Source organism: Schistocerca cancellata, chromosome 6 (genome assembly GCF_023864275.1).
Source record: "Schistocerca cancellata isolate TAMUIC-IGC-003103 chromosome 6, iqSchCanc2.1, whole genome shotgun sequence".
In the NCBI taxonomy this organism is placed as follows: domain Eukaryota; kingdom Metazoa; phylum Arthropoda; class Insecta; order Orthoptera; family Acrididae; genus Schistocerca; species Schistocerca cancellata.
In genome coordinates, this window is record NC_064631.1 from 80,325,674 (window position 1) to 80,347,357 (window position 21,684).

General features: G+C 46.9%; 1 protein-coding gene across 1 annotated transcript in view; it reads right to left on the minus strand.

Moving 5' to 3' along the window:
• Positions 1–21,684, minus strand: part of LOC126088161 (G-protein coupled receptor dmsr-1-like) — a 117,167-nt gene that overhangs the window by 75,753 nt on the left and 19,730 nt on the right. The window contains exon 2 of the mRNA XM_049906284.1: positions 8,626–9,045. Coding sequence (XP_049762241.1) covers positions 8,626–9,045 — 420 coding nt within the window. The remainder of the gene's footprint in view (positions 1–8,625; positions 9,046–21,684) is intronic.

The window sequence follows — 21,684 nt, forward strand, 5'->3', positions numbered from 1 at the left end:
ATTTGCGATGCCTTGCAACGTGCTGTTCAGAAGAGGTGTGTGTGTGTGTATGTGTGTACGTTTGTGTGTGTGTGTGTGTGTGTGTGTGTGTGTGTGTTGGGGCTTATAGGCACTCAACGTCGAGGTCATCAGCACCCTGACACATATTAAAAGAAACGAAAGTGGACAGACCTAGCAAAATCTAAGCATACACGCGAAGAAAACATTAAAAGAATGAAAATGCTGTATACGAAAGTAAGATGTAAGGGAAACTAAAACGGAGCATCAAGAATGCCGCAGAAAATTGTCACTTTCTGGCCACTTACATAAGTTATGGGAGAGCTTGTCACCCTGTGAACAAAATAAAACCCCCTCCCTAAAATCTTGGGAAAAACTTTGGACACGTCACCGAACTTTAAAACTTTAACCACAGTATTTCCTAAAAGAGAAGGCAGATCCGCCGGCAAGTCAGCCGTGGCTCGCTGGTTAGAACATAAAACGCAATCCAACAAAACGTGGCGCACAGTGACCTGGATGCCACAAGCACCACACATTGGAGGGTCCTGTTGCCGGAGCTTGAAGCCGTCAGAGGACTGTGGCCTATCCGAAGGAGACTGAGAAGAACCTCGTCCCGTCGACAGGGCTGGAAGAAAATACACCACACACGCGTTGTGTGCTTCACTAAACGGAGCTTATTGTCAGTCTTTTCCAGCCACTCATCCTTCCACCAACGCATGTCTCGGGAGCTCAACAGCGAGGTAAGTGGGTGCAGAGGGATGGCACACTGAAATACTTGCGGATCGAGACACGCCTCCTTGGCTGCCCTTTCGTTCCCAGCAATGCCGACGTGCCCTGGAACCCAGCAGGAAGCCACCACCTTCCCCAGTCGTTGTAGTTGGAGAAGGATATCCTGGGTGGTCTAGACTACCTTATCTCCTGGATGCAAACATTGCAATGAGTGAAGGGCACTTAGTAATAGAAACAGACAAGAAATTTAGGACGAGAAGAAAGTCTCATCTGCTCCAGTGCCCGCAAGATCGCAGACAATTCCGCATTAAAGGCAGTAAATGCCAGAGGCAGTCGGACCTTGATGACACGATCCGGAAAAACAACAGAGCAACCAACGGAATCCCCCTGTTTTGACTCATCCGATGAAACAGCGACATAGTCGTGGTGCTCAGATAAAATGGCAGAAAACGTTGCATTAAAAATGGTGGCAAGGGTGCAATCTCTCTTGTACCAAACCAAATCTAAAATCACTCTGGGCCTATCCATTAACCAGGGTGGCAGGCGATTAAAACCCTGGATTTGGGGTCAGACAGACTCCACACCGAGGGACTGCAGCACACGGTTCCCAAACGGCCTCGTGGCCCAGTGACGATGCGTAAAAAGACGGTCCAGAGGCGGATGAGCAACAATATGATGAGCAGGTGAGATTGGAGCTGCAAGAAACTGAATCCATTCATGTTTCACTGTGAGATGGGAGCCATCTATCACGGGGGTAATACTTTCATCTGGACCTTCTGACGGGGAGAGGAGCCCACAATGGGTGGAGGTTCTGTTGTGGAACGAGATGGTTGCTCCAATCCGGTATCAAGCTCCATAACCTCTACAGAAGAATCGACAGAGACATCAGAGAGGTCGATGTCGACATCATCAGGATGTTTTCTGCCCGATTCCACCAGTGGTTGAGGTTTAGCCTTCGATTTTTCTCTGGGTAAACTTTGCAGCCACAATTCTGGTTGCGGGTGTGGCAACATTGGACGCTGTACCAGACAGCACCTTTGGAGGGGCAGGGAGCTCTACAATGTCAGCAACCACAGCTTTTTCTGAAGCTGTTGGGGGAGAGACAGGCTTAGAAACGACTGCAGCAGCACAAGTGCATGGACGTACGCAGGTATTAGTGCCAGCACTAGCACCCTCCGTTTGTGTAGCAGCATCAGCTTTCCGTGTAGGCTGTTAAACAATTGAAGTGAAGGAGGTAGCAAAGCACAGGTTTAGCATGGCCTTAAAGAGCTTTTTTGCCTCAGTGTCTCTTCCATTCTTCCTGACTCCAGATGGGGTGAGGCCCAGAGCAATTCACACACTTCATTGGAGACAAACAATGGACAACTTCATGGTCTACCTTACCACACTTGCCACAAGTAGCTTCTCCACGATACCCGAGAGTAGTATGGCCAAAGCGTTGGCATTTGAAACATCGCTTTGGGGTGGGTACATAAGGCCGTACACTTACGCGAAGGAAACCTGCCATAATATGCTCAGGGAGTTTTGTGCTATTAAATGTCAGGATAAAGGAGTCGGACTTCACAAGAACCCCATCCACCCTCTTCATGATATTTTGCACGTCAACTACTCCTGCTGGAATCCACTCATCTTTCAGTTCCTCTTGGGGAATGTCCACCAGATCCCTGCACGTCACAACACCATTGCTGTAATTCAAGGTGGTGTGCAGCTCAGTTTCAATGGCATATTCCCCAAGGGAGTGTGCGTTCTGGAGATTCTTAGCTTGCTGGGAACTAGTGGTTTCCACCAACAGCGTCCCATTGCGCAATCGCTTCATGATTTCAAACAGCTAGCAATACCCTCGAGCCCTTTTTGAATATACACTCCTGGAAATTGAAATAAGAACACCGTGAATTCATTGTCCCAGGAAGGGGAAAATTTATTGACACATTCCTGGGGACAGATACATCACATGATCACACTGACAGAACCACAGGCACATAGACACAGGCAACAGAGCATGCACAATGTCGGCACTAGTACAGTGTATATCCACCTTTCGCAGCAATGCAGGCTGCTATTCTCCCATGGAGACGATCGTAGAGATACTGGATGTAGTCCTGTGGAACGGCTTGCCATGCCATTTCCACCTGGCGCCTCAGTTGGACCAGCGTTCGTGCTGGACGTGCAGACCGCGTGAGACGACGCTTCATCCAGTCCCAAACATGCTCAATGGGGGACAGATCCGGAGATCTTGCTGGCCAGGGTAGTTGACTTACACCTTCTAGAGCACGTTGGGTGGCACGGGATACATGCGGACGTGCATTGTCCTGTTGGAACAGCAAGTTCCCTTGCCGGTCTAGGAATGGTAGAACGATGGGTTCGATGACGGTTTGGATGTACCGTGCACTATTCAGTGTCCCCTCGACGATCACCAGTGGTGTACGGCCAGTGTAGGAGATCGCTCCCCACACCATGATGCCGGGTGTTGTCCCTGTGTGCCTCGGTCGTATGCTGTCCTGATTGTGGCGCTCACCTGCACGGCGCCAAACACGCATACGACCATCATTGGCACCAAGGCAGAAGCGACTCTCATCGCTGAAGACGACACGTCTCCATTCGTGCCTCCATTCACGCCTTTCGCGACACCACTGGAGGCGGGCTGCACGATGTTGGGGCTTGGCGTCTTGGCGTCTTGGCGTGCATCCGTGCGTCGCTGCGGTCCGGTCCCAGGTCGACGGGCACGTGCACCTTCCGCCAACCACTGGCGACAACATCGATGTACTGTGGAGACCTCACGCCCCATGTGTTGAGCAATTCGGCGGTACGTCCACCCGGCCTCCCGCATGCCCACTATACGCCCTCGCTCAAAGTCCGTCAACTGCACATACGGTTCACGTCCACGCTGTCGCGGCATGCTACCAGTGTTAAAGACTGCGATGGAGCTCCGTATTCCACCGCAAACTGGGTGACACTGACGGCGGCGGTGCACAAATGCTGCGCAGCTAGCGCCATTCGACGGCCAACACCGCGGTTCCTGGTGTGTCCGCTGTGCCGTGCGTGTGATCATTGCTTGTACAGCCCTCTCGCAGTGTCCGGAGCAAGTATGGTGGGTCTGAGACACCGGTGTCAATGTGTTCTTTTTTCCATTTCCAGGAGTGTAGAAAGGGAAAACCTTCTCGAAGCTGCCCTCTTTCATTTAACCATTAAAAACACATTCTGACCGTCGGCATGTGTTCTGTTACTTGTCATGATACTCTTCGCTCCAGAGTCAAGACGACTGGTTACACGTGCCTTCTTGCTGGGTTGGCTGTTGGAACCTATCAGCGGCCCATCCTTTCCGCTAGGAGGAGGCAAAGAAGATATCCATCGCGGACCCACGAGCAGTTAGAGAACTAGAAGTCCACGTAGACAGAGCCCCGCATGCCTAGGTAAGCCTTATACAACTGAGGCGCGGCAGGTTGCCCATAGATTGCCCGCTAAGGACTGTTCCACCTCAACAGCCATGCATGTGATCAGCGGGCAGCACAAGTTGAGATAGAGTTTTTTTTTTATTTTTTATTTTATAGAAGTTTATTCCATCTTCGCGATCCGGGCGGTCAAGCCAAGATCCCTTTTCCCTGAGACACGTCCCACCGCCGCGCCGCACGGTGGTCGCTGAAGCATGCCCAGAGCTCACAGTGACTGGGGACTGGCGGCGCTTACCAGTCCTCGGCTCAGGAAACCAGGGTTCGCCAAACCCGTACCCATCACATGAATGCTTGGCTCCTGGGGGCGCTCTTCAGATCTCCACCCCCGCATACTTTTACTGATTTGCCAACAGCACTGCAGGATTCATAGTGTCAGTTCCCTCCAGCACTGCTGTAGGCATTATTCGAGTCCATGAAACGATGTATTGCGGCACTTCTGCGTGCTCGTAGGCACCGCACGCGATATTAGGCAATTGCACCAGTTTCTTTGCCACGTCAGTGCAGTTTTTTCTATGCTGGCTACTGTTACCAGTAATGACCAAATTCAGAATGTGCCTTCACCCCGCGGAGGTGTTGTACACCGACAGTCCGTCAAACTTTTTGTTAACTTAGTGATTGCTGGACGGTGTGTGCCACTTCAGTTACACACTGGCGCTTCCGTATGTACTGATGGATTCACCACAGTTGACAAAACTGATCTTGCTGCGTGTAACAGTCAGAACATGCCAGTGCTTGTTACATGTAGTTTGCCTGCCACATTCCAGTCTCACAGCAGAACAGTGACATTTACAATTTTGCGCTCGCGAGATCGTGAAAATATTTTTGGGTTAAATTCTTTTGATTTGTTTGGTCTTCGTATTCAGGACAGCGTGTTTTCCGTTTATGCTTTCAATCCAAAAGTCAGCGTTACCCAGTTGAACGTGGAGTTTCCTGATTTATTGTCTAACAGATTTCGAGAGCACATAACGTTGTAGCGTGCGTTACAAAGAAGGACAATGTGCAACATTAGTTTTTTCGGGTGTCTCCCGTCCCTCATGCGTTTAGAGACGATGTTGCAAGTGAACTTAAGGAACGACAAGACAGTGGAGTTGTTACTCCCATCCGGGGTAGTCAGTGGGTTTCTCTCTTACTCATCTTACCAGAGACTTCTGGTCAGTTTCGTCTTTGCGATGACTTTAAATCCAGTGTGAATCTACAAACCATAAGCGATACATATCCGTAGCCTCACCGTGAGTAAATAATGGACTGACTTGGTGCAGGCCGCTTTTTTTCCAACAACTGACTGAAGAGATGCGTATCTGCAATTCTGCTAGATGAGGAGTGTCTAAATTTGTTTATGGTCAACTTACATTTAAGGTTGTTCACATTTTTGCGCTCACCCTTCGGCAGCGTTGCCGCGTCTGCCATTTTTCAACGCTACATAGAACAACTTACTGCGAAAGTTCTCTTCTGTTCAAATTAGTTGGACGATTTTGTGGAGTGAGAACGTACACCGAAGAAACATATTACTAACCTTCGTACGCTTTTTCAAGGGTTCTGAGGTGCAGAATTCTAGTTTCGCCTGCACAAATATGCCTTTTTTCAGACTGAAATTGGGTACATGTTCTTAATAGTGAAGGTGTTCATCCTCTTCAGTCATATTTTCTGGCCATCGGGGACCTCTCTGCCCTCGAAACGTGACGTAATTGCAGTCGATTCTCGGGAAATTAACATATTATATCCAGTTTATACTCAAGGCAGCCCAGATCGAGGCTCTGTAACATCGTTTGCGCCGGAAGAATGTGTTTTTTGGGTCTAAAGAGTGTCAATATCGATTCTAGAAACATATAAATACCTTGTTGAGTGAAACTTTCTGGCAGATTAAAACTGTGTGCCGGACCGAGACTCGAACTCGGGACCTTTGCCTTTCGCGGGCAAGTGCTCTACCATCTGAGCTACCCAAGCACGGCTCACGCCCCGTCCTCTCAGCTTTACTTCTGCCAGTACCTCGCCTCCTACCTTCCAAACTTTACAGAAGCTCTCCTGGTAGCTTAGTTGGTAGAGCACTTGCCCTCGAAAAGCAAAGGTCCCGAGTTCGAGTCTCGGTCCGGCACACAGTTTTAATCTGCCAGGAAGTTTCATATCAGCGCACACTCCGCTGCAGAGTGAAAATCTCATTCTGGAATCATACCCCAGGCTGTGGCTAAGCCATGTCTCCGCAATATCCTTTCTTTCAGGAGTGTTAGTTCTGCAAAGTTCGCAGGAGAGCTTCTGTAAAGTTTGGAAGGTAGGAGACGAGGTACTGGCAGAAGTGTGTTAAGCGAAAAATTTGAATTTGGCGTAGTTCCAAAAATTTCTTCTCCAACCCACTGCACTAGTAACTTTTTGTATCTACAGATGCCAGTATTGCAGTCACCTGCAAATGGGTGACATCGATGTGTGCGTACTACTAGATAGTCTTCTGCGATATAATTCTGGAAAGCACAAAGTGAACGCCCTTTTCCATTCATGAAAGACTGGTAAACGCGCACGTTGATGCTGCAGTGGGTATCAGCACGGTTAGATGTATTGATCGCTGTAACGAAGCTGAAGGTCAAATACACAATAAAACATGTTTAGTACGTCAGAAACATCAAACAGCGTAAAGCACGCCTTCAACGAGTTCGTCGGGGGGAAAAAAGACCACATAATAGACGTCACACCAATGAACAGATAGTGAAAATTGAAGATATTGCCTCATCCCCCATATAACGCTGACCTGGCCCCATTAGACTTCCATCTGCTAAAAGAATCTCATCGTGGAATTTACTTTGAGGAGTCCACGAAAACATCCGTGTGTCAACGGCTTTGGAAGTAGGACTATGTGTTCTACAACTAAGAAATCCATGCCCTTGTTAAGAAATTGACCTACAATTTGGAAATGTATGGAGATTATACTGAAAAGTCATAAATTAACCATGATTGTTGTAGCTTACAAACTAAATAGTTACATTTTAAATTCTTTAAAAATAAAAATACAATAATGAGAGTCATAACTTTTTGAATGATCCTCACAGGTTGTCGTGACCAGTGATCTGCAGTGTAGCTCCAGGTATAGGTCAGATTGTTTTATACTGAGTTGTTGAAAGCAACGAATGTGAGTGCGTAATGTTAGATGTTTGTACTCTTGTCTGAAGTCTAATTACACTGATGAGCCAAAAGAGTATGACCACCAGCTTAATAGCTTGTTTGTCTATCTCTATGGAGATGTGTGGCATTAGGTGTCCACGTGCAGGTCACGTAATTCGCCTAAATAACGAGTAGCGACTCAGATGACTGTAGCACACGTCCAGCTCTGAGACACGGACAATTACACTGGTGAAAGAGGAGATCGCCTTCAGGCTAGGCATCAAGCGTGAAGGGATGTAGGTGGTTCGCAGCTGCCAGTGTGTCTTTGATTATTGCCGCAGGTCCCATGCAAGCACAGCAGGATATCTCCCATAGCATAAGACTGCTCCCCCCAGCCTGCTTCCATCGTGCGCTGCACATCTCGGGCCTCTGTCCACCTCGATGACGGCGTTTGACGCGGCGACCACTGACTTAGCGTAGCAATAATGTGATTCACCAAAAGGGCCGATACGTGTCCATTCATCGACGGTCCAATCCCGATGGTCCAGAGCACACTGCAGTTGTAATTGTCGTTGGCGTTGGGTCAACATGTGAACACTTAGAGATGGTCTGCTGGTTAGCTCCATATTCAACAATGTACAACGAACGATGTGCTCTGGAACACTTGGGTGTGGACCAGCGCTGTGCTCGTTTGGCAGGGATGCCAGAAATCACTGTCCGTACTACTTCAGACAAACCTCTGAACCTCGTGATCTGTAAAGATTCGTGGACGTTCAAGCATATAGCGCCTGGTCGTAGTTTCACTGTCCTTCTACCAAACGCTCAAGACTGAAGTGTGTGAACATTCAACCAGTTTCACCGTTTTCGAGGTACTCGTTCACAGGCTCTGCATAACAATAATAATCTGTCGTTTGACAAAGTGGCTTAGTGGATTTCCCCATTTGCAGCCCATGTCTTCACTACGGTAGGCCCCAGACATGGCCAAAGAAAATCTGGCAACAAAACCCATCCATCTGTGCGCTCCTTGAAATATACTCGCGGGCGGCTACTAGTTTTAACTTGAAGCCGCCCGCTGAGAATCAAGTTTGCTGACGTCATAGGGGCGTGGCGGGGTATAAATAGCTTGCGAGCGCCTTATGACTGTCTCCACTTGCATACTTTTCTTACAGCATCACGTGCCCACAATGCCACCGGGCAAAGTCTCGGTGGGCAGTGGTCGTGATGCTTTGGCTAAGCAGTGTATGTTGAAAACTAATAGTATCGTTATGGTTAAGCACAGTGACACTGGACACTTCTTTTAAGCACACTATCTCTGGGCTGATCTCTAAGAAGCGTGAGCTGTGGCGGACAGAGGTGTGCTCACCTGATGGAGATGTACCTCCAGACAGCGAGGGTGAGCGTGAGGCAGACGTTGACGGAGTGCAGCATGAGCGAGAGGTGGGCGTGCACCAGCAGCATGGCCGCCCAGCCGTACGGGTAGTCGCCCTGCTCCGGCAGCACGACGTACAGGTAGGCGGCGACGGGCACGTACTCGAGCATGAGCAGCATGTCGGCGACGGCGAGCGCCGTCAGCAGGCGGTTGATGGGCGCGGCGGCCAGCTCGCGCCGCGTCAGCACCGCCACGTTGAGCGCGTTGGCCGCCGTGCCGAGCGCGCACACCAGCAGCGCGCAGTAGCCGTGCGCGCGCCGGTACGCCAGCAGCGCCTCGCGCAGCGCGCCGCCGCACTCGCTGCACTCGCTGCCGTCGCCGCGCGCGGGCCCGCCGCCGGCCAGCGCCACCGTCCTGCGGGCCGTCGACAAATATCCGTAAGTTGGGTTGGGTTGATTTGGGGGAAGAGACCAAACTGCGAGGTCATCGGACTCATCGGTTTAGGGAAGGACGGGGAAGGAAGTTGGCCGTGCCCTTTCAAAGGAACCATCCTGCCTGGAGCGATTTAGGGAAATCACGGAAAACCTAAATCAGGATGGCCGGACGCGACTGAACTATCCTATGCCTGGAAGCCCAACGATACAGACTGGGTGCTGTGAGCAGTGGAGCAACAAGGACGTCGCCCCAAAGTAGTTCATCCCAGGGCCGGCGTCGCCCCAAGGCCGACGTCACCACAAATGCAAGATGGCGGCCGTGACACAGGTACGTGACGTCACGTGACGTCAGCTGATGATGCGATTGACGTCAGCTGATGATGCGAGTACCATTATTCAAAAATGGCGGGAAGATTGGTCAATCGGGGTACCTCCACTAACCTAACTCACCCTATCCTACAAACTCGCGACAACTTTGAATTTTGTGGCGGGAAGATAAGTGAATTGGGCTGCCTATGCTAACCTAAGAAAGTGGCGGAAAAGAAAGGGCTACCTCTACTAACCTCTTCCTAGGAAATGGACATAAGTCACGTGACGTCACGTAGTCGCGTCACGGCCGCCATCTTGGATTTGGGGTGACGCCAGCCTTGGGGCGACGCTGGCCCTGGGGTGACCTACTTGGTTGCGATGTCCTTGTTGCTCCATCACTGCCATGTTATCACAGGCCACAGGCCTAACTGGGTGCAGATATGGAGGGGCATGCGGTCGGCACATAGGTCTCCCAGCTGTAAGTTTACGAGTGCGGAGCCGCTACTTCTCGACCAAGTAGCACCGCAGTGTCCCTCACAAAGGGATGAGGGCACCAAATTTCCGGACAGCGCTTCGCAGATAGGATGGTCACACATCCAAGTGCTAGTGCAGCCCGACAGCTCATAACTTCGGTGATCTGACGGGAATCGGTTTCACCAATGCGGCAACCTGTTGGCTCCATAGGTAGAAAGCTGGCAGAATTCACTGTGTTCCACTCCACACGCATGTGTTATTTTGCTTACAAAACATAGCAACCATTTTAGAACATCGTTGAATTGTTTGGATACCATATCACATAAGATGTTAGGAATTTTGGACATTTATGAAGAAGGGAAATGCGTATCGTCACATGTCTGAATCGCCCATCCCCCTGCGTAGCCGAGTGGTAACATGTTTGCCTACCGTGCAGTGGGCTTGGGTCCGATTCCCGGTTGAGTTGCAGATTTTCTCTGGTAACTGGACAGGGTGTAGTGTTGTCCTCATCATCATCACTGACACGCAAGTCGTCTAGTGTGACATCGCCTGAAGTAAGACTTGCAACCCTGCGGCCGAACTTCCCCGTAAAGGTCGTCCTGCCAGCAGTCACACACGATCATTTTCTTTCTGATTCGCCCACTGAAGTTCGTCAAGATAATTCTTAATACCTCAAACGGTATACTATAGACCAGCGGTTTCCAACCTTTCTTAGACCATTACCTCTGAGAATAGTCAGACAATAGCTAGTATTTCGCCCTCTTCCCCTTCCCTGTCGTCTTTTGCATCCCCTTTTGTCGTCCACATGATCACCAACTATAGCACCTAACTAGCATTTGGTTTGTGTGTGTATGTGTGTGTGTGTGTGTGGGTTTGTGTGTGTGTGTGTGTGTGTGTGTGTGTGTCTGTGTCTGTGTGACGGGAGATTGGTATTAGAATTAATGACGAAGGAATCGCAAATGCTACCCACAATTCCTCAGGTAAGAAGGCTAACTATCCACAGTGAGGGTAGACACCTGCTACGAAACGTACTTCCCCTGCATTACTCATCTTGGCACTTGCTTGACCTACACACTGCAACCCCTTTTAAAACCAACCTATTTAAAATGTGTGTACTATACTTACTGTTCGTAAATCACTTGATTTCTGCACTCCTTACTTCTGAAATGGCAGAAATTGGAAGACATCAGGCTGTTAATAGTTTGTGTCTGACCACACCTACTAATAGTAATACCAATAATAATAATACTGTGTACAGCACTCTTGTATCCCTTATGTAGTCACTGCTGTGTCGTGCTGTTACTTAATTTATTTATCGGTTTCGAAGCGAGTAAGGAAACAATTTCTGGACTACTAGAGGTACTATTTGCAACTTGGAAAAGACATTTTCTTGAAATATTTAGCATTTGTTACGCATCAGGTGATCAGGAAGTAACTATGCAGTTCCATGTTGCGATGTGCTAAGTAATGAACGATATCATTGTCAATTACTAATACGTTTTCTATTTTCTAACATATTTGAACCATATCTGACCAGATATTTGTATTGGTTCGCAGGTCCAGTTTGATTGAAGACCAGTGTCTTGTGTAACATCATTGTGATCCAGGTCATTATGCTGACGATTGAACAAAGAGTGTTTCCTCCGGGGCATGAGTCCCGCAATGGTGACAAGTCTATCTCATAACTAGAAGCTAAATTTGCAACAAGGTTCACTGGAGTGAAGATACCTAACCGCAATCCTGTGCGGAACCTCATCACCAAGTTTAGAAAGACCGGGAGCGTTCAAAATGCTCTAGAATCAGGCAGGCCGTCCACATCGACATCCAGAGAGAAGGTGGCAGAGCTTCAAGACATGATGCTGCCAGGTCCAAAGAAATCGGTTACACGACTAGCTCAACAAGTCCACGTGTCCGTGGGTTCCGCTCGCAGGATTCTCCGGAGTTCTCCTTCCATGTATCAGTACAAAATGTCGGTCGTGCGTGAACTGACACACACCTATCGCCCGGCGCGTGTGAACTTTTGCTACTGGTTTCTGTCCTTCCTGCAGGACAATGGTGACAGAATTCCTGAGACAACGTTTTTCATGGATGAGACATATTTCATTTCTCCGCTTACGTGAATAGCCAGAATATTCGTGTGTGAACTAAGAGAATCCGCATGAATTTAAGGTGTCCCCATAGATTGATCAAAAGGTTGAGTCCGGTGCGCCGTGCCTCTTAAACGCATAATTGATGCGTTCTTCTTTCCGGACATCATTAATGCAGAACGGTACTGCACCTGTATTCTGGAGCTCTCCCTACGTGACGTGAATGAGGATTAAATTGAGAATGCCTGGTTCCAACAGAATGGAGCGACTGTACATACCGCTCACAAGACGATGAACTTTTTAAAGGACATTTTCGGTGACCGCATCATCTCTCGAAGACTTTGGCCTCTTCGTTCACCTGACTTGGCTCCACCGGACTACTTTCTATGGGATACGCTACAGGGAAAGGCCTATGAAGGCAATCCGCACACCATAGAAGAACTCCAAGCTGCACTGACAAGTCACATTTGGAACATCATTCCCGATGTTCTGCACAACGTCTTGAAGAACATGCACAAACATGTGAAACTATGTATCCAAGTTCAAGGGGTTCACTTCCAGCATCTTATGACTTCCATGACTTTAATATAGCAAGTTATGATCAGCATTGTTACTTACTGAACACCCGTACGGGACGAAGCACCAAATATGTGTGTAGTGGGTGGACTATATGAGGAATCTTTAGCCTCCACCGCATTAATGCTACTAATTGAGGAAAAGTACTTACAGATAACTTATACAATCAATATCAGAGTCTTACAAACTTGTGAAATTATGATAACAGTAATGTTCTTTGGAAAACAGTTTAGTTTCGTGACTGAAACAGAATCGAATCATTTAGCTTTCACCCCTCAGAAAATTTCATTTTACCCCTCAGGAGGTAATTACCCCAGGTTCGGAACCACTGCTCTAGGTGGTGGATTCCAGCTACACCGAGACACACATAGGTCATACATTGACACTTTCTAACACACATTTCATTTGCAAATTGTCACGTTGGAAAGTTGTGCCGAGTAGTCACAGTTCGTGCACAGTTCACCAAGAGGCAGCACTAGTCACTATCGTGCATGAGCGTCGCCACCACTTTAAGTTATTAAAATGGCGTAAAAAGGTCGGTTGACACTAGAACAGAAAGTGAAGACTTTGTGGTTTTGCAGGGAATGTGGAAGTTAATAGGAACATAAAAAAAGGGAGGAAGGTTTATCTGTTTAGCAAGAGTAATAGAAGGCAGATTTCAGACTACCTAACAGACCAAAACGAAAATTTCTGTTCCGACACTGACAATGTTGAGTGTTTATGGAAAAAGTTCAAGGCAATCGTAAAATGCGTTTTAGACAGGTACGTGCCGAGTAAAACTGTGAGGGACGGGAAAAACCCACCGTGGTACAACAACAAAGTTAGGAAACTACTGCGAAAGCAAAGAGAGCTTCACTCCAAGTTTAAACGCAGCCAAAACCTCTCAGACAAACAGAAGCTAAACGATGTCAAAGTCAGCGTAAGGAGGGCTATGCGTGAAGCGTTCAGTGAATTCGAAAGTAAAATACTAGGTACCGACTTGACAGAAAATCCTAGGAAGTTCTGGTCTTACGTTAAATCAGTAAGTGGCTCGAAACATCATGTCCAGACACTCCGGGATGATGATGGCATTGAAACAGAGGATGACAAGCGTAAAGCTGAAATACTAAACACCTTTTTCCAAAGCTGTTTCACAGAGGAAGACCGCACTGCAGTTCCTTCTCTAAATCCTCGCACAAACGAAAAAATGGCTGACATCGAAATAAGTGTCCAAGGAATAGAAAAGCAACTGGAATCACTCAACAGAGGAAAGTCCACTGGACCTGACGGGATACCAATTCGATTCTACACAGAGTACGCGAAAGAACTTGCCCCCCTTCTAACAGCCGTGTACCGCAAGTCTCTAGAGGAACAGAAGGTTCCAAATGATTGGAAAAGAGCACAGGTAGTCCCAGTCTTCAAGAAGGGTCGTCGAGCAGATGCGCAAAACTATAGACCTATATCTCTGACGTCGATCTGTTGTAGAATTTTAGAACATGTGTTTTGCTCGAGTATCATGTCGTTTTTGGAAACTCAGAATCTACTATGTAGGAATCAACATGGATACCGGAAACAGCGATCGTGTGAGACCCAACTCGCTTTATTTGTTCATGAGACCCAGAAAATATTAGATACAGGCTCCCAGGTAGATGCTGTTTTTCTTGACTTCCGGAAGGCGTTCGATACAGTTACGCACTGTCGCCTGATAAACAAAGTAAGAGCCTACGGAATATCAGACCAGCTGTGTGGCTGGATTGAAGAGTTTTTAGCAAACAGAACACAGCATGTTGTTATCAACGGAGAGACGTCTGCAGACATTAAAGTAGCGTCTGGCGTGCCACAGGGGAGTGTTATGGGACCATTGATTTTCACAATATATATAAATGACCTAGTAGATAGTGTCGGAAGTTCCATGCGGCTTTTCGCGGATGATGCTGTAGTATACAGAGAAGTTGCAGCATTAGAAAATTGTAGCGAAATGCAGGAAGATCTGCAGCGGATAGGCACTTGGTGCAGGGAGTGGCAACTGACCCTTAACATAGACAAATGTAATGTATCGGGTTGACGGAGGAGATAGAGAAGATCCAAAGAAGAGCGGCGCGTTTCGTCACAGGGTTATTTGGTAACCGTGATAGCGTTACGGAGATGTTTAGCAAACTCAAGTGGCAGACTCTGCAAGAGAGGCGCTCTGCATCGCGGTGTAGCTTGCTCGCCAGGTTTCGAGAGGGTGCGTTTCTGGATGAGGTATCGAATATATTGCTTCCCCCTACTTATACCTCCCGAGGAGATCACGAATGTAAAGTTAGAGAGATTAGAGCGCGCACAGAGGCTTTCAGACAGTCGTTCTTCCCGCGAACCATACGCGACTGGAACAGTAAAGGGAGGTAATGACAGTGGCACGTAAAGTGCCCTCCGCCACACACCATTGGGTGGCTTGCGGAGTATAAATGTAGATGTAGAATGTAGATGTAGAAATGATGAGTGTCGCAGATACTCAGCGACATTTTTGTGTTCATTTTCGTGTGAAGTGGGCCCCCGTAGACAGGCTACAGACTGATGGCAGTATCTAGCAGCAAGAAGAACCACGTGCCAACGAAGTCCATGCTGGACAGAATGGCGGGGGCTGAAAGTGTAGCTTTGACACGAAGTCGTAGGAAATCCACGAGGTGAGTTTCAGCTGAATTGGACATCCCACATGTTTCTCTTTAGAGAATATTTCATGCTGACGTGAAATTATTCTCATACAAAGTGACAGTGTTGCACAAACTGACGGAAAATGACAAGGAACAGTGATTACAGTTTTCAGCTTCGGTTTTTGCTATTAATATTGCCGTCATTCATAACACATTGTTCTCTAATGAGGTAGCATCGCTAGGCAAAATATGAGATTTTGGACACGAGAAGCTGCTGACATTGTTTATGAGACTGAAAATTATGCATAACAGGTGAGTGTATATGGCGCCATTTCTGCCATGGAATCATTAGGGCAATATTTTTCAATATCACTAGTAACAGAACATGCTATATGGACATGGTGCGTAACTGCTTTCTTCCACAGCTTTAAGCCGTAGGTTTACCATGGTGACACAATGGCTCATGCAAGATGGAGCTCGTCCTCACGGAGCACGCTCGCCGGCCGGAGTGGCCGAGCGGTTACAGGCGCTACACTCTGGAGCCGCACGACAGCTACGGTCGCAGGTTCGAATCCTGTCTCGGGCATGGATGTGTGTCATGTCCTTAGGTTAGTTAGGTTTAAGTAGTTCTAAGTTCTAGGGGACTTATGACCACAGCAGTTGAGTCCCATAGTGCTCAGAGCCATTTGAACCATTTGAGCACGCTCGAAAAAAAAAATTATGTGTTTTGCGTATTAAATGCTACATAATTTCAGCTTGAGACATTTTACGCACCATCCTGTATCACTTGAACTCCGTTTGTAAACTACTAGTAGGAACCAATTTTCAGAAAAATTTTGCTTTGAGATTGGCAGAGGTTTAAATCTGAATTTTCCGACCTTTCACCAAGAAAGAAGAACCAACCCACGTATCTTTCTGAACGCATTTCGTGGAACCTTACCTGTGGCTTGGGGCTACAGAAGAACAATGCATTTTGTGATTGTAGTGAAGTGGTTCGTTGAGGAGACTGTTGAATGTAGGCAGTCCTATGAGAGGTTTGAAAGAGATTTTAGCTCAAAATTTTGGCCAGAGACTATACACAAAAGACAAAAGTTGTTGTTTCTGGGTTCAGATGTATACAGGTAGACATGAGACAGTTGTAGGAATTTCATTTCATTCAGGCAAACTATTTAGAGGACGGTCTTTATGAACGGCATCTGACTTAAGTAGTGATCAGTAGATTACCTACAGCCGTGAGGGAAAAATTGATTGTAACAGCTTGAAATAGCGCGCAGCAGCTACCAAAATTTCTAGACCAACTTAAGTTTTGCAATATGTACAAAATATTGGGAATACTAAAGGAGAACAGTCTGGTCAGCAAATGAATCCCTGGTGAAGAAGGGAGGGCAGTGCCTACCAAGCTATTTATGGATGGGTAATAATACACAACCAACAGTCTGCTAACAAGAATCGGCTTGGAAAGGTGTTGCCGTAACAGAAATGAGGGGCACAAAAACCAGAGTACCAATGATAACAGCAGTAACGGGAGGGGATATAAATCGACCCATTTCTGAGCACTCAAGGGATGTGGCAAAAACCAAGAGACACTAATAGATCTTGGAAGGAACCAGTTGTTGCAGAAAGAGTGAGAACTAGCGACGATGATGTATCAAGTGAAGTAGTACCGGAAGGTTGATCTCAGTACAATGTCCTAGAAATCTCCACATCCTATATCATTTAGTGATAGATAGCAGTGAGGAAGGCTTATAGTGAGCTTTGGCTTGTGCTAGATACTAGAGCACTAAACCAAATTATTGAAGTAGAGACAGAGCGACCATTAAATACTGAGTAGCTATTCGCAAAATTTTGGGGGGTTTAGACACCTTTCTATTATGGATGCCACTGAGTTACTGCCAAGTGCCCTTAATAGATGAATCAAGCATACACACTGCCTATTTATTTGACGGAAAAATTATAACTTTAAGATTCTACCCTACTACTTAAAGGAACTCAGACTTCATACTAGATCTAGGCAAAGCACTTGGGACAGACTATAGAAAGAATAATGTTACATGTGAATAACTTATAGGCTGCAACTAACACATGGGAAGAGCACATCAGTAGTCTGGATTTTGTGCTTAAGTGACCTGTAGAAAAGAAAACCTCTGTTGAGTAGTCATAAGCTAGTTCAGATTATGTAAGATTAAATTTCTTGGGATATTTTCCAAATAGTATGGTGTTCAACCAAACTAAGCAGAATGTGTGGCAGATGTGAAGTGCCCATTCCTGAAAATGATAAATCAACTGAGAGCTTTTCTGGACGAGTAGGCTTTTGCTGAGGTTTTCTTCAGATCAAAATAGGAACATATGGCAAAACTATTGAAGACGGTAGTACTTAGTGGACCGGAGGTGGTTCCCCAATGGATGACGACGGCCCTCGATTCAGGAAGCCATGGGCGGAGCTAGATCAACAGTGTGGCCAGGAGAGGGTTCACAAACGGTTGAGCCTGGGGGGTGGGGTGGGGGGGGAGGGACACGAGAATAATGTAGCCAAAGTGTCTGCCGGCCCGCGAGAGGACGAAGCACGATATAGCATGTAGCTGTTAGTTGTGGCTCGCGGAACTGGTCAATGACTGCGGTGGGAGCAATTGGGATGATGACCATTATATTACTCTGCAAGGTTATCCCTGTAATAATGTCCTATCCTCGATCATTTTTAACTGAGAATGCATAATAACTGATAGTGCAGCCCTTGAAGCCATGCTCGAAAAAGCAAGTGCAGTTTGACCTGAGGAATTATTTTTTCGGACTTCATGTATTCCAGCGCTCCCCATTCTGGTTGCTAGGGCGCTGTTCTTGTATACAAGTGAACTGTACCAAGTGATTATCCGTTTTTTAAATCATTATTCATTAATGAGGCTTTGTTCTCAGTTTTTTTCTTTGAAATTTTTAATTTTATATAATTTCTCTGTTTTAGAGCTCAAACTGGTTGCTTAAGTAATGCGTAGTTGGCAGTTAAATACACTCCTGGAAATGGAAAAAAGAACACATTGACACCGGTGTGTCAGACCCACCATACTTGCTCCGGACACTGAGAGAGGGCTGTACAAGCAATGATCACACGCACGGCACAGCGGACACACCAGGAACCGCGGTGTTGGCAGTCGAATGGCGCTAGCTGCGCAGCATTTGTGCACCGCCGCCGTCAGTGTCAGCCAGTTTGCCGTGGCATACGGAGCTCCATCGCAGTCTTTAACACTGGTAGCATGCCGCGACAGCGTCGACGTGAACCGTATGTGCTGTTGACGGACTTTGAGCGAAGGCATATAGTGGGCATGCGGGAGGCCGGGTGGACGTACCGCCGAATTGCTCAACACGTGGGGCGTGAGGTCTCCACAGTACATCGATGTTGTCGCCAGTGGTCGGCGGAAGGTGCACGTGCCCGTCGACCTGGGACCGGACCGCAGCGACGCGCGGATGCACGCCAAGACCGTAGGATCCTACGCAGTGCCGTAGGGGACCGCACCGCCACTTCCCAGCAAATTAGGGACACTGTTGCTCCTGGGGTATCGGCGAGGACCATTCGCAACCGTCTCCATGAAGCTGGGCTACGGTCCCGCACACCGTTAGGCCGTCTTCCGCTCACGCCCCAACATCGTGCAGCCCGCCTCCAGTGGTGTCGCGACAGGCGTGAATGGAGGGACGAATGGAGACGTGTCGTCTTCAGCGATGAGATTCGCTTCTGCCTTGGTGCCAATGATGGTCGTATGCGTGTTTGGCGCCGTGCAGGTGAGCGCCACAATCAGGACTGCATACGACCGAGGCACACAGGGCCAACACCCGGCATCATGGTGTGGGGAGCGATCTCCTACACTGGCCGTACACCACTGGTGATCGTCGAGGGGACACTGAATAGTGCACGGTACATCCAAACCGTCATCGAACCCATCGTTGTACCATTCCTAGACCGGCAAGGGAACTTGCTGTTCCAACAGGACAATGCACGTCCGCATGTATCCCGTGACACCCAACGTGCTCTAGAAGGTGTAAGTCAACTACCCTGGCCAGCAAGATCTCCGGATCTGTCCCTCATTGAGCATGTTTGGGACTGGATGAAGCGTCGTCTCACGCGGTCTGCACGTCCAGCACGAACGCTGGTCCAACTGAGGCGCCAGGTGGAAATGGCATGGCAAGCCGTTCCACAGGACTACATCAAGCATCTCTACGATCGTCTCCATGGGAGAATAGCAGCCTGCATTGCTGCGAAAGGTGGATATACACTGTACTAGTGCCGACATTGTGCATGCTCTGTTGCCTGTGTCTATGTGCCTGTGGTTCTGTCAGTGTGATCATGTGATGTATCTGACCCCAGGAATGTGTCAATAAAGTTTCCCCTTACTGGGACAATGAATTCACGGTGTTCTTATTTCAATTTCCAGGAGTGTATGTGGCAAGCTGTACCTGTGTGGTATTTTGCCGCAGGTAGTAGTGACCATTCCAATGTCGGGCACGGACCCATTGTTTTGGACGACTGTTAACTAGCTTGATAATTTCAATGTTGCACTTGTGGCAGCCACAAACTGACTGGAGGTTTTGTTGAGTACAATCCACCAAAGGTGTTAGTAAGGTGTAACTGATGTAGATTTCAGACGGCCTTGTGGACCGTTAATTACGACTGATAGTATAGACACCAAGTAATTGTTCTAAAATCATGTGTGATCAATTTGTGGCTAGCGTACATCTTATCTTTCCTATATTCGAATTCGTTTAATATTTGAAGGGGCTAGTGACCGACATCAGTTTGCTTATTTTTCTGCATTAGTATTTTTTATAGTTGAAGAGGCTTATGCTCACTTTACCTTACACATGTTGGTGAAGGGCTAGTGGCCAGCAACTACTTGCTGATTTCTCTGTATTAATTGTTTTGGTCACTAATCACTGAAAGGGGCTAGTGCCTACTTTATCTTTTCACATTTAGCTTTGTATAATATCTATATTTACATATCCTTTGACATCTACAGAACCTAATGCTCCTATATTCAAATAATTTTTTACACTAAGCGATTAGCTCTTGACATTTATTCATTATATTTCATGTCTTGCGTTTCAGTGTAAGGATAGGCTAATGGTCGTAATTAGTCTTTGGTAATCTCGGAGTTATCGTCTGGGCCCATTATGTAAATGATTTGCAAGAAACTTTGAGCATAAATTGCCTACATTTTAAAGAGCTTAAGTGGTAAGAGATGTTTACTAATCGTTGAAATTGTATATGTAGGTTGTTGTTGCATAGTAAATGTGACTATATGTTAAAATTAGTTCATTGCCTGATCTCTTACCACACGAGGATACCTCTATCCTCGCTATCATGCTCCACAAAAGGCGCAAGTTAATGTATCACCTTGGATATGTGTTGATGAAAAATGTGAAGGGGAGGTTGAAAAATAAAAGAAGTTTTGTAGATCTCGAAAATTTTCTAAGTTACTTTGACCTTTCAAAAGAACAACATACGAATACTGATGCTTCAGTTTATGGAATATCATCAGAAACCTATCAGACTGAGGACAGAGATAGCCAAATATTACAAAGAACTATAGCTTCCCTCAGTGGACTACTCACTCTTTGCACTATTTGTGCACACGGGCAGAAACGTTAGCAATAATACGGATTTGTAATAAAAGTGGTCATTCGTACCAATCAGCAAGCCATTGTCATGTTTGTGCAAGAGTTTAATCTGAAAATTCGATTGTAAGAGGGGATAAGAATCATGTTATACATGCACTAACTTGTCTTCCAGTCAGAATGCGGGATAATACCATGTTATTAGATATAGATAATTAGATACAAGCATATTTTTGAAAAGCATTTTGAGTGCAATAGAGAAATAAATTAGTTAATTAGAAAAATCAAAGATAAATGAGAGGAAGACCTCTTTATTTGGAAAGTATAAAGAAACAAGCCAGAAGTACATGAAGACTAATTTACGAAGGATAAATTCCAATTACATGAACGAGTGTTGTTCAGGAGTTAAGGCTATAGGATCTATCAGTGGGAGCTATGCAGCCCAGTCTTAATCAATCATGTACACTCTGAGTATGTCTATATCGGTACACACAAATGTTTCAACCATTTGAAGATACATTATTACTTTATAGTGATGAATGGTAGTGTGCAAACAATTATTCAGACATATAAGCTTTCGGCAGAGTGATGTGAAAGACTCACAAAATGAGTATCTCTGTTATTCAGTTGTACCAAGCAGTTGTTGTGTAGGGACCATTACCATGGAGAGGAGGAAGAGTATAGTTTGGTTTGATAGCATTAAACATCTGGTCATAGCTTACTAGACTAGAAGGTCTGTACATTCCTCGCAATATGTGGCCGGGTATCGTCCTGTTGAAATGTGGCCTGTGGAGATGCCTCAGGCTCCAAAACCTCCCTTAGTTACCGGTTGCTGTTCAAAGTGCCCGCAATACGTACGAGGCAAGATCGGTTGTCGTAACCAATGGGCGCCCCAAACTATCACACCTGGTGTTTGTCCGCTATGCCGCTGCACAGTGCAGCCCTCCAGGTTGCGCTCACCAC